Below are 13,191 nucleotides of genomic sequence, written 5' to 3'. Positions count from 1 at the left end.
AAGTTTCCTCGTCCATCAGCTGTAGGTGTCAGGCTGGTGACCATGTCTAGATTGACCCAAGCAGGTCAGTGCCAAATACACATTCATCTGTGGTTTATCACAGTGCTTCGGAATATTTTTTCCTGCTGTTCTCAACATAATTTAATAGGGTTTCAACCCCAGATTGCAGCAGCTTCTCTGAACGTTTTTTCTCTTCTTGCAAATCACTTCTGTAAATGACGTGACAGTAATAGTTTTTTCATTCAAACAAAAACTTGCTTATGTTCACAGGGCTTCACACCTATTCTTCTGAGCTACGATGTTTATTGAGTGGATCTAACTGAAGTCAATATCTTTGAGATCCTTTTAGGGCAACACTCTGCCTGATCAGGTTCACTAGATTACTGGCTCTCTACCCCCAGTCTAATGATTACCAAGACTCCAGTATAGGGAAGGACTGGGATATGGACACCATTGAAGAACCATGTCTAATCACAGGCACATCTCTAGCAGCCAACCCTGCAAAACAAAAAAGCTCAAAAGACATCTCAAACCATTGTTCCAGAAAGTGTTACAGAGGAAACAATTAAGTGGTGAAATTGTTGTAAAGTTGTAAAACCGCTTACAAAGTAGTTTCAATTTAATGATGCAATCAACCAAGTCAAGGAAGATCTTTGCAAAAGTGACACGAGATGAGAGCTCAGGCAACTGCAGACATCTCACAGGTTTAATGTTTCCACCACTAGGTAGCTGCAAGACCTTCGAATCAGCAGGTGCTGAGACTCTGAGCACTGCGATGCTCAGGCATCTCACTTGCATGTAAAAATCAGAATGTCATTCTTTTCACAGGGACATCAGAGCTCCAGTCAGCCCTAATCCAACTGCTGACAACGTCTTAAGAGGCATAGATTTGCCACAAAATGGGGGCTCCATCATTCATATAAAAAGAGCAATGTTTTACTCTCTCTTGACCTTTGAGAGGATTGCTTTTAAAGGCACTCTGTAAAACAAATGCTATTATTTTATTATTCTTATTAATGCATTTTAACCAAGAATGACAGCAATTCTAATTTTGCCAGATTTTAAAAGCCGTCCCATTTGGAAGCCAGCAGCCCCTTGTGTGACTGACCAGGCCCCGGCCGTGTGGCCTCAAGGTGGGCCCTGAATGTGCGGCATTCTCTCCCGTCGCTGCTCAAGAACCCAGTCGGGAAAACAACCGCAAATTCCACATTTAGGAAGAAGTACTCTGCGCTCATGTAGAAGTGATTAGGGCTCATGGGTAATTTGAAGAAGGTCACGGGTTCCAGCTTCTAAGGTGGGCAATGCTGTTGTGTCCTTAAACAAGACCCCCCTCCTTGAGTGCTGCAGCCCACCCAAGAGGCTAATCAAGGATCTCAGCGCATCGCAGATGAGGCAGCCTGTCTTAACCTCATCAGGCGAGCCTGTGCTTTCAGATCAGGACCGCCCCCCGTTCCCCATGGCTGCTCTTCCACCCGTCACTGGTGCTGAAGAGGTTAACAGAGGGGAGGAAGCAGAGGGACAAGGCGAAGGGCAGCGCAGGAAACCCAGAACAGCTGATCCGAGCCCTGGGCATTCTTTCTTCTCTTCTGCAAATTCAATTCCGGACGGCAATGCTGGCGAGCGGGAGGTTAGGCTGCTCTGATCACAGCTTTTTCCGGTTCCAGAAAGCTGAAACAACAGACCCGCGCTCCGATCTTGCACTGCTTCGCACGGGATGGTCAGCTCGGAGGCTTGGAGGGCGACACCTGCCGATCTTGGGCAGGACGTGGATTTAAGAAAAGAACCAATACTTGAAGGTGCAGGTACACACTCTATGCTTATCACAGCCTCCCATGAATAAACACTAATAATTGCTGGTGAATACACTGTGTATTTACTGGCCATGAAAGACAACCTCTGCCTGAAGTATTCAAAGTGCAATACGAATCACAAACACAGGCTGTACTGTTAGGTTTTTCCCCCGAGTTGCCAATGTTCTCTGCCACATGAGTCCAGACGAAACACAGGGACTTCATTGACAGAAACCCACAACAAAAGAAGAACTGTAACACGGGCAACTTTTTCCCCCACTTAAAACAACTTCTGAAAGACTAAAATGACAAAATGCTGCTATAGTGTTCAATAATAATGACCAGCTATGCCAACTGTCCTGCAAAAGAAATTGGAAATCTGCAGCTGTGGAACACGGTTTTTCCGTTCATTTTCTACCTTCACCAATACAGTTTTCTACATGCAGGCATGCCCATCTGAGTCACTGCTACGAGGTACCGGACTGCCTCTGCACACCTTAACCCTCAGATCTGCTGTGACCAGCACTGTCTGTCCGCCTCTCACAGAAAGCGCATGAAGGCAAGGAGAGCCTCCACAGACAGACGGGGATCTGTTCATTCCAAACCTGGAAAAGCTGGACACCTGGTTAAGATACTAAGGTGTTGTAGTGAAGCTGCGACTGGAAGCACGGGTGAGATATCAAGGGGGAGAGTCATTGTATTCAGGAATCCCAGATTCTTTGGATTCCCACAAGGAAAATCAAGGAATTGGCTACAGCTGGAGACTCTCCCTATATGTAAGCGGTTCCTGAGGTTGTCAAGGGTGCCTTTCCACAAACACTCAGGGTCTTATGAAGCAGTGAGCATAGCGGGATTAGGTTACGATAGCAGCCGCGGTCGTTTTCCGGGTTAATGAGCACACCTGGCCAACCGGAATCGCCCGAGAGAGGGTAGAGACGCTTACTGGGTATGAAAAGATAAGGTCATAGTTCATGTTGGAAACCCCCTGGCCATGCTACCCAATAAAGAGGGGGGATTCCACAGATGTATATTCAGATACATCGTCATCATTTGAAAACCCCTCCCACAATGCACAATTTTGCAAATGCTTCAGAGTAAAGTCGGAGATCTGTTTATTCCAAACCTGGAAAAACTGGACACTTAGTTATCAGATATTAAGATGTATATTCAGATGCATTGTCATTTTTTTAAAGCTCCTTCCACAATGCACGATTTTGCAAATGCTTCACCAGAGTAAAGACAGGGAAGGGAGTCGATAAGTTATGTTGGTTATTGGTGACCTCTGATGTCTATAGCAGAGAGCTGGTGAAGCACTGTACTGCTGAGAGCTCCAAGGTGCAGAGGGCAGGTGTGTAAGGTCTGCATGAGGTCGTTCTGTCACCTGGAAAGAAATTTCTAATGTTCCTGATGACTTGCTCACAGCTCTGAGGGCTTTTACACACTCTTTAAGAACATGGGAGCAAACCAACATCTCATGAGCACTTTCCACTGAATTCTGACAAGCTCCTTGCACACTCTGTGCGTGTGCATGCTCTTGGCAGAAGCCGTCTGCGACCTGTTTTATCAGGGCCAGCAAACCGGGCAAGAGTCATACACTAACCCTACACTTTCCAGCTTCAAACGTTGCTGGGCTCATTTCACAAAGTACAGTTCAGTAAGGTCACAAACAGCCAGAGACTGTTCACAGAAAACAGCTGACTCTTCCTGGCAAGAAGTGTACGCACTTGTACCAGAGCTGGAAAAAAAGCAATATTTCAATTGTTTAAATGCATCAGCAGATATAAAAAACATTCCTATTTAGTCTCAAAAGTTCTAGATATAAAAATATTTAAAAGATCAGACATTTCAAGTAAACAAAAAATAATATTAAATAAACATATTATCCAATTCAGGTATATGAATTCTAAATGTCATGAGCTGGGTCACGCTCCGTGCCATCAGTGTTGACTCATGCCTTCTATAAACATGTCACAAACAGGTAAATGGGCATTTATCATGTAATAATGGAAGAGGTACAGAAGAACTGCTCAGGACCGCAGGCACAGCGAGTACAGAGTGTGAGTCTTACCTTTCCCAATTTGGACAAAGCCGATGATGATGATGAGAGCCAGGGCCATCAGCTTAGCAGCTGCAAAGGCATCTTGGACGCGAGTGGCAGCCTTCACACTGTAGCAGTTCACTGCCGTCAGGAGCACTGGAACACAAAGACAGGCTGACTCAGAGCTTGGACACAACCACTTTCCAGCAATGCACAGCGTTACTCAGAGCAGGTGGGCCATTCAGAGGGCAGTGTGTAGTTCTGGTTAGTATTTAAAAAAGGAGAGTATGAAGGCCAGTGGGTGAAACAACAAGCTACCAGCAACCGAGCACTCAAAACAGGCCTCAGGGCCGATTTTGTTTGTGACTTTTCTTCAGTTCTTACATTATAAAAAATCACATGATAAAGGCATTTCATAGAAAGAGAAAATATGTTTAACAAGAAAATCATCGGTAAAGATCTAACAGGAAGTTCATCCAGCCCTACTCATAATACTGTACATATAAAGAGCTCTGACGTCCCATGGTGCACAGCTTCCTCACTCACGCAATGTTTTGCTTTCTCTGCCCTTTTTGTTACAATTCTTTACCAACAGAGAAAGTATTTAAAGGCACAATAAAGAGGAAGTATTATGTTGTAAAACCAAATGTGTGCTCACAGTACCTCTGACTTCCATTCAAAAAAATCAGAGAAGTGGACAAGATATAATAAGATCTAACAGGAAACAGGCGTTAAGGCACAGGGTAATGGGAAAAATTCAGTGGGGCTGTGGGAAATACACATGTAGCAGAAGAGAAAAATAGCATCACAGGTTGCTGTACATTCCCCTCCTTAAGAGCAAAGAAAATGGCCTAAAGAATCTAACTCAATTATGAAATATGAGTACATTTAAATGTGCAGTTAAGGTACTTTTTCCATTTTAAATGATAATATCAAAATGAATACTAACAGAGCTGTCCTTTTTCCCTGTAGGCATATCTATAAAGTCCGTCTGCTTCAGGCCCCGAATTACAAGCAAAGTCAAGTGACTAGCCACTGCTGAGTGCCCCTCTGTGCCGAGACTGCTCATTGTTATATGGCAGGTCTCTTACCAGACTTAAAGTCCTGTAATTGGGGCAGCAGTAGAATATGCAAGTCCCAGTGGCTGCCAGGATGAAGACAGCCTCTGATTAAGAATTTGACTGGACAATGGGTGTGAAATTTTGTGTCCAAAAACCAGCAAGCTGCGATAAAACGACCTCCTGCTGCCAGCATATAGCTGTCAAGTCCATGATCAGTAGGGAACCCCTTCCTTCTTGAAAGGTCCGTAGTCATTAAAGCAGCAGGCTTGTTCCTCAACAGAGAACATTCTGCTGGTAACGTCTCCTGTGCTTTCAAACTGAGAGCTGGGTTCCTGCTGTTCACGATTTTTTTTTTTTCCCCTCGAGACACAAGAGCGCCATCCAAGTTGTTCAGCACCACGGTTAACAGCCTCCGTTTCCACAGCAGCGTTTTCAAACTGGCCTCAGACCACGGGGCTGCCCGGCAGGAAAGGGGCTCAGCACCGTGTCCATGATTAGCACACGCAAGGAGCCAAGCTCTTGCATGTATTGCATGCAGGCCATAGTGGACACTGAAGAGCAAAAACACTGATAACTTCACCGCCCTGATACAACAGACCGCTGAACCGCAGGAAATTACAAACACGCTGAACTTCGCTGGACACCAAGGCTTTGAGGACATCACAATCCTCATTGTTTTCATTCTCGGCCTATTTTGTGGTCTCTACAATAGCCTCTCTTTTGAAGTTCACTGCCTCAGAGGAGCACACAGTGAGCTGTTTTAACACTGGGATGCTGGCAAGAATTATTATCTTCCAGCTAGACTATGATGAAGTGTGGCATTGGCTGGCATTGCAAGATGTACAGTAGGGGCTGTGAGCTAGGCTAGAACACAATTCTGTTGTGTGCTGCGCGGCTCAGAGCAGGCCAGCACAATGTTCTACACTCCGGTCTTTCGGTCAAAAAAAAGCATGTCTTCTGGCAATGAACAGTCACATGTGTCTGTGGTTATCGTCTGGCACTGGCAGCCTATTAATGTAGACTTCAGCATTTCTAAAACTCCACTGAAACCTTGAGAGGCGAATCTGTTTTGGGAAACCTTTGCAGGCATCCTATCTTATATATCATATCTTCCCTGGAACTTAGTTTGCATGTTGTTGCAGCTGATGCATGTTACGATGCATCAGGCTAAATGCAGAGGAGGAAGTGGAATATGAATACTTATTATCAGGGCTTTTCCAAACAGAACAACCTCATAATAATAGGTCTGCCTCTGTAGACTTGATGAAAGCAGAACAAAGGCACCTGTCGAAAGAGTTGCAGGTTGGAGAAAAAAAAAATTTCCTTCATTGATTTGCATTTCAGTTAAATCATTTGCTCTGTGCGCGCTGTTCCATTCATGCTTTTATTCCCCCTTAGTGATGTCCAGAGCAGACGTAATCAGAGAAGAGGCCAGTCAGCAGAGGTTTTGGAGGAAGAGTGGAGTTCAAAACCACATGGAGGAAGAGGAAGAGGAAGAAGGCCCACCGAAGACTGAAGAAAGCCTAGCTCGTCAGATCAGGTCAAGCTGGACACTGAAAAAGCACAGGCTTTTCCCTGACCTAGTAAACCAGGCAGAGCCCTGCGCTGTGCAGGAATGTGGGTCAATGGGACAGAGAGGGACGCGCGAGACCGAGCAGGGACTGCTGAAGTTCCCGCGCGCATCCTGCCGCCATGAGACAGAGAACCTGCCCCGCTGGGGCGAGACGAGGCGGGGACTGAGCAGGCAGCTTCCCGCCAGTCCGCTCGGCGCTGCGGCTCCTGCCCACACACCCTGCCTACGGCTGGCTGAGACACACAGGTCGCTGCTTGCATCAGCCACCCAGCAGAGCGGCTCTGCTCCCTTCCCCACCCCCCAGCCCAGGCCCCCGCCCTCCGCCACGAGAGATCAGCGCACACAGCTCCCCCGAGGCACAGGCGGGGACGAGGCGCACAAAGGCCACCCCTCTCTCCAACCACCAGGGGAACTGTCCAGCACCACGCTGGCGGGCACAGAAAATGCAGACATTTCCATTTCACCTTGCCTTCTCCTTCCCTTAAGTGGTGCTTTGCTTAGGCAAACTGCATGCAGACTGGCAGCAGATCACACAGCGCCTGAAGAGAAGAGGTTTTGAATAGCGGATTATAATTCTGTGGCCTTTGATTCTGCGTTTGATTCTGGGTGAACTGATCCCAGTCCCAGTCAGGGGCTGAAATCTGCTCTCCTCTTCCCCAAACATGGTGTTAGGATAAACCACACTGCGCCTCGGGGGACTGGGGGAGCCCCTGCTGATGCTGCCACTTCAGGGGTCTGTCAAGGCTCGGCTACAGAACGAGTACTCCAGCTCTAAATTACAGTAAATCAATCGGAAACACTTTTGCTTCTAAAAATGAGCGAAGGCTTGACAGATGATCAACAATCGAGAAAGAAGTAAAGACTGCACCTGACTGTGGTGGCGTGCTTCCTCTATCGAATCCGAGAATTATTTTTATTTTTTTGGACAGGCGCATGTCTACGAGATTAGGTGTCATTTAGAACTGACCTGCATTAACAACATTAACGAGATCTGCTCAAAAACGGCACAGACGCCTTTGCCAACGAAGATGCCACAGTTACACCTGTATTCGTCTAGACTGCGATATGTAAGTAAGCAGAGAAAACGTCGAAGTAGCACAGAAAGAGGCATCAAACAGCTTTAATGTCCAGATGGTACACACCCAAGTGTTTTTAAAAAGAGCAGTGAAGTAATTTACAGTCCAAAAATAGAACTATCAGTCAAGGGGGTTCCAGGAGAGAGCAATATAGCAAAAAAACGCAACAAGTCGTGCGCCGGTATTTCATGCACGTTAAACCACTGCCCAACGCACTGAGAACAGAAAGAAACCGCATTCTTACACACCCCAGCGCCAACACGCTGATACTGTATCTTCAGTATTCAGGCTGTACCGATGGCTCTTTGCCTGGAAAAGGTTTGAAATGTAACAAACCCTCCGGCAGAGAAAAATAAAAAGATGACAGTTGTCGTACAGTATGTGGAACCGGAACGAGAAGGGTTTGGGGCTTGCTAAATTCACAGGTCTGCTCGGTAAGGCAACCCCGAAAACGTTATTGCAGACCCGAGGACTTCAGTTCTCACTGGATGAAATGTTGAGCAACCCCGTCTGGGGAGTTTAGTCGCGGATCAAGACAACGAATGGGGGGTCTCGAAAATGAACGCAGATGAGCGCTCTCCGGGTGTCACAGGGCACAGGAAACGATACACTGGCGTTTATGAACGGGCCTGGCCCCCGCTAAATGAAAAGAAACCCGTCAGCCTCCAGGGCTACCCACTTGTCTTGTCTGGTTTCTGCAACGACATGACTGAGATGATGAAACAACAGCCGAATTTACAGCAGTTCCTGGTAACAGCCGCAGGTCCGGCCCCAGTGAGTAATACTGTCGCGTAAGAACTTCCTTCTTCTGCTGTAGTAAGACACATGGCAGATACCACGCTGTATCGCATGCGGAAATTCAGCCCTTGTTAACCCATCCTATTTATAATAACATTAAGGGGGGAAAAAAACTCCCCCAAAAAACTAGGATCCTAGGAATAAACTGGCGCATTAGTCGAGTATGAATGAAACAGTGTCCGTACAAATCGCACAAGTTCTTCATCAGCACCGGCAATTGCGAGGTGCCATCAGCCCCCTATGAAACAAGACCGCGACCTTGACAAAGACCACACACATAATAATAATAATAATAATAATAATAATAATAATAATAACAACAATTATTATCCGAACCGTCCGGTACTTACAGATGCACATGCAGGCCACCAGCTTGGATCCAGTCTCTGGCACGTTGCAATCTGGGAAAATCGGCTTCAAGAGGTAGGTAGCAAACACATAGGCAACTATGTACTGCGATGAAGGTCTGATGATAAGAAGTTCAATCCAGAGCTTTAGAAAAGCCGGCAGGGAGCCGTAGACCTCAAGGATGTAAGCGTAGTCCCCGCCGGATTTGGAGATGGTGGTGCCCAGCTCGGCGTAGCAGAGCGCCCCGACGGTGGAGAAGACCCCGCACACAGCCCAGATGATAAGGGACAACCCTACCGAGCCCGCTTCCTTCACCACTCCCGTCGGGGTCACGAAGATGCCCGAGCCGATGATGGTACCCACGATGATCGCCACGCCGTTGACCAGCGTGATGTTTCTCTTCAGGGCGACCGACTCCTCGCCCGCCGCTCCGCCGAGCTCGGGGCTGCCCGGCGCACTCGGGCGGTCTCGCCGGCTGTCCCCGTTCTCTCCGCCGGCCGAGGACAGCATCTTCTCCTTCGCCTGCCTGTCCTCTTCCTCCCGGTCCGCAGACGTATTGGAATTTCTCTTCTTCAGGTTGGCCATGTTGCCGGCGAATCGGAAATCTCTGTGTTCGCTCTTGATTGTGTCAGGTGTCTTGATCAGGTCTACAGCGGGACTGAAACTTAGAGGGAGGAGTGCGTCTTAAACCTGCTGCTTGAGGATCTGGCTACGGCATCATAAGCTTACTCGCCCTCTCCTCCTCCTATTTATGCACAGCGTCACCCTCTCCCTCCGGCACGATAGTTTGTTCCTAATTTGTATTGCTGAAACAAAACAAAAAACAGGACAATGCGCCATCTACTGGCTTCAACCGTTATTCTCTGGCAAAATCGTCGAGCCGGTTTAATTTCTCGTACTACAGTATGTAAAACGTCGCGAAGGCACAATTGAAAAAATACTGCACTTAACTCGCATGTATTCCTCTTGTTTAATTTAAAAAAAACGTATTTTGTCCTTTTTATTGAAAGCCTTCACTGTAAATACACTTTTCAGAAAGTTCCAAAGGCCTGACATACACGCACAGTTTGAACGAGCTGATTTTCTCTAATCTTAAAAACAAATTCAGGTCCCTCAATAGTGATGACAACGTCAGCCCCGGGAGGAACTGTGAACTCCAAACTGAAACGAGCACACAGATTCACAAGTGGAAATTTAGTGCGGTGGCTTCCAGAAAGAAAATAATATATGAGAAATCTTGAAGCTTATCCCTAGGACAAAATTCCTAACTCTGGGATCCTTCAAGGAATAGCTGTGGATTGACAAACTACTCAATCACAAAGATCCAAATGTCCTCTTTGGGTTTGTATCCTGACTTACCTATTTCTCAAACCATCCAGCGCTTGAAATCTCTCATCTCAGTGGCTTGTAGCCTGAGCTCGCTGCTCTGAAGCGGGCACCCCTGTTTGCTGCTGGTTTTCCTTATTTCAGGGTTGTGAACGGTGGTGTTGTATATTACTGTAAAGATCAAATGACCAAAAAGGTATTGTCTTGCCTTGTCCAGCTAAGCACCAAAATCCACCTTGTCTCAAAACAGTGTTGTCACACAATGGATGCCGATGTCTTTGAAGATGAGATGGCTTCCCCACGGTTTCCTCTGGTGGATTGCAGTCTCTCGGCAAGCCATCAGCCCCCGCACGGTACAGAAGTATTTCAGAATAAAGTGCTTTTGTGAGGACCATCGTGATCAATGTTTATGTGATCTGTTACAAGAGCAGGTTGCACTCTCCCATCGCTATTGTATGATGTATAAATCTTTAACAGAAGGATGACATTTTGTTGAGATTTTACAACTTATGGAAGAGACATGGAAAACTTAAATGAATGGTAGTTAAGTGTGTTAAGTACAGCCAAATCATGGTAAAGTCTTCAGACGCATGATGCAAATATAGCAAAGCAAATACATCACATAGCATAACGAATCATCAGACCAGTGCTTACCCTTCTTTCTGGAGCAATTAAGCATATTGGGAATACCATTCCTCCTGGCCAAGACGTCAGTGCATTGCACTGGAACAGCTGGTGTAAAGTTTCTTTCTCAAAAATATACCGTATCAGGACCAGCCATAAAGGGGACTTGAACCCAAACCCCCCAGTGAGAGGTCTAGTTTCCTCGCTGTGCAGACATATTAAATGCACATAGTACTGTATCTGGGTAATGTGTTCCTTAACTAGGGTAATTAGCTTCTTAGCATAGCACCCTTAAACTAAAGGTTCAGTTATGGGGAAAAGTTCATGTGAATTTAACTTAAGGTTTATGAACATGCAACAAAACATTACACAGCAGAGAAAGACCATTCAGCTTAAGTACAGTAGTTTGGGTGCTAGGAGCTAATTGTGAACTGCTGAAAAAGATCTCATCCAGCCTTTTTGTGAAAGACACCAGGGTCTCATCTTCGACAACATGGATGTATAACTAGTTCCAGACTCCTCCAACGCTTTGTGTTAAAAGAACATAAGACAACTGACCAAGGAGCCCTTTACATCATTTCACACAGCTCTAAAAGGAATGTGTTCATTGCAAAATTACAAAATAAAGTTCAAATCTGCAGTCGGACAGAGTGGATGAAATATCATTTCCTTCCTTTTTCATCTGAATGTGCAGACCTCTGCACAAAACTGCAAGCACAAAGCACAAGCAAATCCACAGTACAAGAATTTCTAACATTATGGGATCTTGGGACAGGAATAATAAGTCTGGCACACCAAAATCACAGCAGAAAATTAAATAAAAACACACAGGGCTAGAGGCAAGACATCTGGACATGGAGACTGCAATCTTTTTCATAAAAAATGTTAATCGTAACTCCAAGAGCTAGGAATCCGTACCTGGGTCCTCCAGAAGGGCTTTAAAATGACTCCCTATCCTGAGAGGATAAAAAGAAAAAAATTAAAGCAATTTCCTTACTCGCATGCACATCTGAAACTGAGTACGAAATAACATTCTGACTTTTCCCTGAGAGGTTCTAAGATATTGCTTTTTATTATGAAAATGTAATATCTAGCCCTTTTGTCTCCTGGACAGGTTCTTATACTGTTTTGTATACTTTTCTGAGAATATAACAATTTCACATCTAACAGTACAGTTGTTGGGAAAATAGTGACCGAAGAATGGGACCTCTCCCGGTCTGGATGCAAAGCCACTTGATCGTCTTCAACGTGCTCACTTTCGGGACAGGGGGTCTCATGGTCTCCACTGGATCAGTAACACCATGCGATGTACTGCAGTGCTTTCACACTTCAGTCCTCGGGGGGCCCTGGCCTCTTCTGACTTGTGGTCCAGCTGGGTTCTGACAATATTTGAGGTGTATTTATAAAATTGCTTCCAGCTCTCAAAAAGCTGAAGGGGATTTGTACAGTACCCTGTGCCACTTCCAGTCATTAACAGCTCAGTACCGGTGATTAACAGCTCGGCTAAAACGAAAACGGTTTCCCCGTGGCCTGAGCTGTGAAGTACAACACTTGCTAAAAATACTACCCTTTCAAGTTGATTATATTACTTTTAATTCATAAAATAGATTCATACTGGTATAAAAGCTAAAACTAAATGTCCTCTTGTTTTGTGGAATACAAAACTAAAATATCCCTTTTAGGAAAATATGCGCAAAACAATAAAGTGTAGAATTGTGTGACTGTTCGACCTGGCCATTTGAAAAATCAGACAGCTGCTCAGGTGGATGAGGGATTGTGGGGTCACCCCCTTACCCTGGGGGACAGCTATAACCTAATTCACCAACTTCTGAAGCGCTTAGAAAACAGGAGAATACTTTTAAGCAAGGCGAGTCGAGGCGAGTCAAGTTGTCTTTGTGAAACTTGGTTCATTGCTGTATACTTCCACTCGAGCCTACAGAAAGAACATCTGGAATTTACATAATTTTCTGTAATAAAAACAGGCCGGGGTTATTTTCTGCCGTGGGCATTGCGAAGCACAACTGAAACAGTCTGTGCTCTCCTCTGCCACATACTGATGGAATTACCTAAGAAACTCCACACACAGCCAACCGAGAGGCAGACACCCAGCTCAGACAAACCACTGAGAGCACAGGCATTTTTATCGCTGCTTTTATCACACAAGGGCAATTGACCTGTACGTACAGCAATGAGAAAGAATTAAACGTTTCTGCTTGAATGGAACTAGGGTTACCAATTGAATGACCCCAAAAAAGGGCAGCCTATTCCAAAAGCAGTATCTCACCTGGCCAATATGCGACATGAGCTCTGCTAGCTAGTGTGACTGGATCTCTGCTTTTGCTGCTGGAGGGTGACAAGGTTATGCAAATGCCTATGCTGTATCTTTGTAATGGTGCAACTTTGTATTCTTATGCATCATTCACTTGCACTGGAGAGTAAGACTATGACCGTCCCAATACAGACTCATTTTACTCCCAACACATAGTGCATTGTTTTTAGAGTGGAATATTTATTGCTCTATGGCTATGTGTCATATAACAATGTTAACAGTCTGTGT

The 13,191-nt window shown here is 45.6% G+C and overlaps 1 protein-coding gene and 1 long non-coding RNA gene across 2 annotated transcripts in view; one reads left to right on the top strand and one right to left on the bottom strand.

Annotated features, from left to right (window-relative positions):
- slc7a5 (solute carrier family 7 member 5) overlaps positions 1-9,584 on the bottom strand; it is a 31,750-nt gene extending 22,166 nt beyond the window's left edge. The window contains exons 1-2 of the mRNA XM_006641190.3: positions 8,687-9,584; positions 3,859-3,984 (exon numbers count right to left, since the gene is read on the bottom strand). Coding sequence (XP_006641253.1) covers positions 3,859-3,984; positions 8,687-9,269 — 709 coding nt within the window. The 5' untranslated portion in view covers positions 9,270-9,584. The remainder of the gene's footprint in view (positions 1-3,858; positions 3,985-8,686) is intronic.
- LOC138224379 (uncharacterized) lies at positions 6,853-11,278 on the top strand. Its single transcript, XR_011182853.1, has 2 exons — positions 6,853-7,529; positions 10,261-11,278. It is a non-coding gene; the product is annotated as an uncharacterized lncRNA (long non-coding RNA).
- The last annotated feature ends 1,913 nt before the right edge of the window (positions 11,279-13,191 follow it).

The sequence above is a fragment of the Lepisosteus oculatus genome, chromosome 20 (assembly GCF_040954835.1).
Source record: "Lepisosteus oculatus isolate fLepOcu1 chromosome 20, fLepOcu1.hap2, whole genome shotgun sequence".
Taxonomy (NCBI): domain Eukaryota; kingdom Metazoa; phylum Chordata; class Actinopteri; order Semionotiformes; family Lepisosteidae; genus Lepisosteus; species Lepisosteus oculatus.
This window is presented reverse-complemented; position numbering and strand designations above follow the sequence as displayed.